Source organism: Temnothorax nylanderi, unplaced genomic scaffold, assembly GCF_030848795.1.
Source record: "Temnothorax nylanderi isolate EJ_2023f unplaced genomic scaffold, tnyl_v1.0 TNYL_tig0114_pilon, whole genome shotgun sequence".
Lineage (NCBI taxonomy): Eukaryota > Metazoa > Arthropoda > Insecta > Hymenoptera > Formicidae > Temnothorax > Temnothorax nylanderi.
Window position 1 is genome coordinate 152,835 of NW_027249176.1, and position 2,986 is coordinate 155,820.

General features: G+C 36.7%; 1 protein-coding gene across 3 annotated transcripts; it reads left to right on the plus strand.

The window, feature by feature from the left end:
• The first annotated feature begins 1,063 nt into the window (after positions 1–1,063).
• Positions 1,064–2,986, plus strand: LOC139776189 (probable ATP-dependent RNA helicase DHX37). 3 transcript variants are annotated; one of them, XM_071712716.1, is made up of 5 exons: positions 1,064–1,457; positions 1,534–1,735; positions 1,799–2,010; positions 2,090–2,187; positions 2,834–2,986. In XM_071712716.1, the coding sequence occupies exons 3-5, from the start codon at positions 1,808–1,810 to the stop codon at positions 2,911–2,913; spliced, it is 381 nt and encodes a 126-aa protein (XP_071568817.1). In that variant the 5' UTR covers positions 1,064–1,457; positions 1,534–1,735; positions 1,799–1,807; the 3' UTR covers positions 2,914–2,986. The 3 variants fall into 3 exon arrangements, 1 of the variants encoding a protein (XP_071568817.1); XR_011719022.1 differs by having other exon boundaries at positions 1,080–1,462; XR_011719023.1 differs by having other exon boundaries at positions 1,080–1,452.

The following is a 2,986-nucleotide window of genomic DNA, read 5'->3' on the forward strand; positions in this document are numbered from 1 at the left end:
TCACAGATCAGGAGCAATGGAAGCCTTTAGGAGAATTTTGTCATATTTTGATGTACTTATAGAAAAGAAATTGGATATCATTAAACAGCTGCCTATTGAAATATCCAACATGATTTTTGGCATGTTGGACAATCGGTCTTTCCGGTCGGTATACACGGTGTCTGAAGCATGGAAAACTATAGCTATGAACGAACGGAGACGCAGGCTCCGGAGTGCGAAATTAAATGTAGAACCTGTAAAATGGCAACCTGTAAAATACAATAAAATTCTGACGTTCAAATTCAATAAACGAAACGGTAGGGTTATTAAGGTAGATCCGGTTCAGCCTCGCCGATTACGCACTTGCACCTACTTTAGAGATAAGACAAGTAATCTGCGCTTTTGAAGAAAAACAAATGTAAATAAAAAATAAATGTAAATAGCATATGGTAGCTTTTGAATAACAGTAAATGTAAATAAAAAATAAATGTAAGTAGCATATGGTAGCCTTTCAATAAAAAAAAATGGAAATAAAAAATAAATGTAAGTAGCATATGGTAGCTTTTGAATGAAAATAAATGTAAATAAAAAATAAATGTAAATAGCAGTAGTAGTAATAAAAGAAAGTTAGTACGCGCATTGTACTTGCTATTTTTCTTTTATTCCTAGCAGTATTATATATATATAACTTTGCGTCCTTAAATATCCTCTTGTGCGTTTCATTTTTTCATAACCGTTAGTATCGCGCGAAGATTTATGTCGATTTTCTTAGTTCTTTTTCATAACAGATTAATTATTATTGCTCTCTTTTCTTTATACTCTCTGCAATATACAGAGTGTCCCAGGTTTTTCCATACTAGCAGTATGTTCTATGAGCAGAAATAAGAAAAAATGTTACATAAATATAGGTCCCAAAATGCTTTATTAGTTTATAGCAAAAATACGAAATGTATAAGAAACAATTTCACTTGAATCATTGATAAACGGAAGTTTTCGGATTCCCTGCACACACATAAACCATACACAAAATAGATATCCGTGTATTCTTCGTTTGTAAACCCTAAGAGCACAGTTGACGGAAAGTCGACGGCAAGTCGACTTTTATAAGTCGACTTCTAGTCGACTTCTAAAAATGGCGGAAAGTCGACTAAAAGTCGACTTCTAAATAGTCGACTTATAAAAATGGCGGAAAGTCGACTAAAAGTCGACTTCTAAATAGTCGACTTATAAAAAGACGGAAAACAGTCAAGCGGCGCGTCATGCATCATCAATATGGCGGCGAATCTCGAGGAGGCTGGAGGACCAGATGAGTGGACCAGAGTTTACGCGAGTGCGAGGAATACGTGCCGCGAGACAGGACACGATAAGACGCCAGATAGTTCTTGCAGGTATGGCGGATCAAGTCGCGAGAAAGGTTTTGCCCGACGAGGTAAAAGAGGATCAGGATAAGGCCAAGTGGAAACATGCTTACAGGTTAGGTATGGTGTGTTATTAATTATCATCGATAATTAAGACCTATTGAATGCGACCTCTCCATTCTGTATCATCTTTCAGAACACCAGAAATAAAGGAACCTGTGTTCATGCATTCTTCGTGCGTTCTACGGAAAATCAGTCCGGAATAGGTGGTTTATAAAGAGGTGTACGAAACGAATAAGATGTACATGCGAGGTGTCACGGTGATAGAACCCGAATGATTGCCGAAATTCGCCCATGCTATGCCATCTTAGTGAACCATTGGTTGATCCACCGCCAAGGTATTTTTATCACAATTGTTGCTTTATAATGTTTTTCCTACTTATTTATAAAGATATTTATAGATATAATCAATGAACCGGGAAGATCATTTGCCGCGTGTCTGGTACATTCGGAAAGGCCGAATGGGCACTACCATCGATGGATATAGAGCATCCGTGGACGGTGTCAAGTGGTTAGCGTATTTCTTCTTGGAGGGTCAAGTGTGCCCTAAGCTGAAACGATTTGTCCCGTCGCTGCTGACGACACCTGGGAGCATCACCAAGTCATGGGCCAGGTAAATCGTTATTCTATCTCCTTTTGATTTCACGTTGATTCATCGAATAGATTACATCAATTCAATACGATTTTTTCAGGTTGATACCACGCACTCAAGCAATAGTACAAACGCTGCAGTCGCAGGGAGTCGTGTCCAAACACAAACTGCTAGAAATCTGGGGTTCGGATAAAAAATGTGAGATTTTAATTTATAAAATAATATTTAGATATTATCATAGACTTCTATACAATACTAGACCGCTGACAGACATCTCGCCCGTGATGCTTGCCGCCATGTTGATTTTAGTCAAGATATGCTATATTACTATTCTATACAAGTGGTTTTATACAAGATTTCTATACAATAGTCTGGCATGTACAGAATGTCCAAAAGAAAGGGTTTAATACTACAGGAGTAGTGGTTCGATTTCGGCATCCAAGTACGCTACACGTCGAAGGCATGACTTACAAACTTATTGATAACATGTACCAATATTTAACACAAAAACATTCGCCTGCTTCGTTATGTACTGTAATAACGAATGCAGATAAACGCACATCATGAGCAACTGAACACCCGATAGTGACTTATTGTTAATTCAATATGGCCGCACCCTTCACTAACACTTGCACCTTGCACTCGCATCAGCTTTTCGGCAGTGCGTCCATAGATGTTAGTGGTCTAGTATAAAAGTCTGTGGATATTATATATTTATAATATATATATATATATATATAATATTATTATATATTTACAACATTATGATAATAATATGATATATATTTATATAGCTAATTTTGCATATTGTTTCGCGATTAACGCTGGAATGTTTTAATTTTAGTTCTGTTATTGTCAGCTTACCAGAAGTGGCTGCCGGAATCCGCGCACGCAGAAGTGGCACAGATATGGCCGCCTTTGTAATTAAGAATAAAACATTAGGATTGTAATTATACAGTTTTTTAGATAATTAAATTATTTTATATATGAAAAAAAA

What these genes read in the sequence shown, in the direction of transcription:
- LOC139776189 (XM_071712716.1), top strand. Translation starts at nt 1,808, where the DNA reads ATGAACCGGGAAGATCATTTGCCGCGTGTCTGGTACATTCGGAAAGGC. An exon ending in ATCACCAAGTCATGGGCCAG is followed by an intron (nt 2,011 to 2,089) that starts GTAAATCGTTAT and finishes CGATTTTTTCAG; the next exon opens with GTTGATACCACGCACTCAAG. An exon ending in CTGGGGTTCGGATAAAAAAT is followed by an intron (nt 2,188 to 2,833) that starts GTGAGATTTTAA and finishes TTTTAATTTTAG; the next exon opens with TTCTGTTATTGTCAGCTTAC.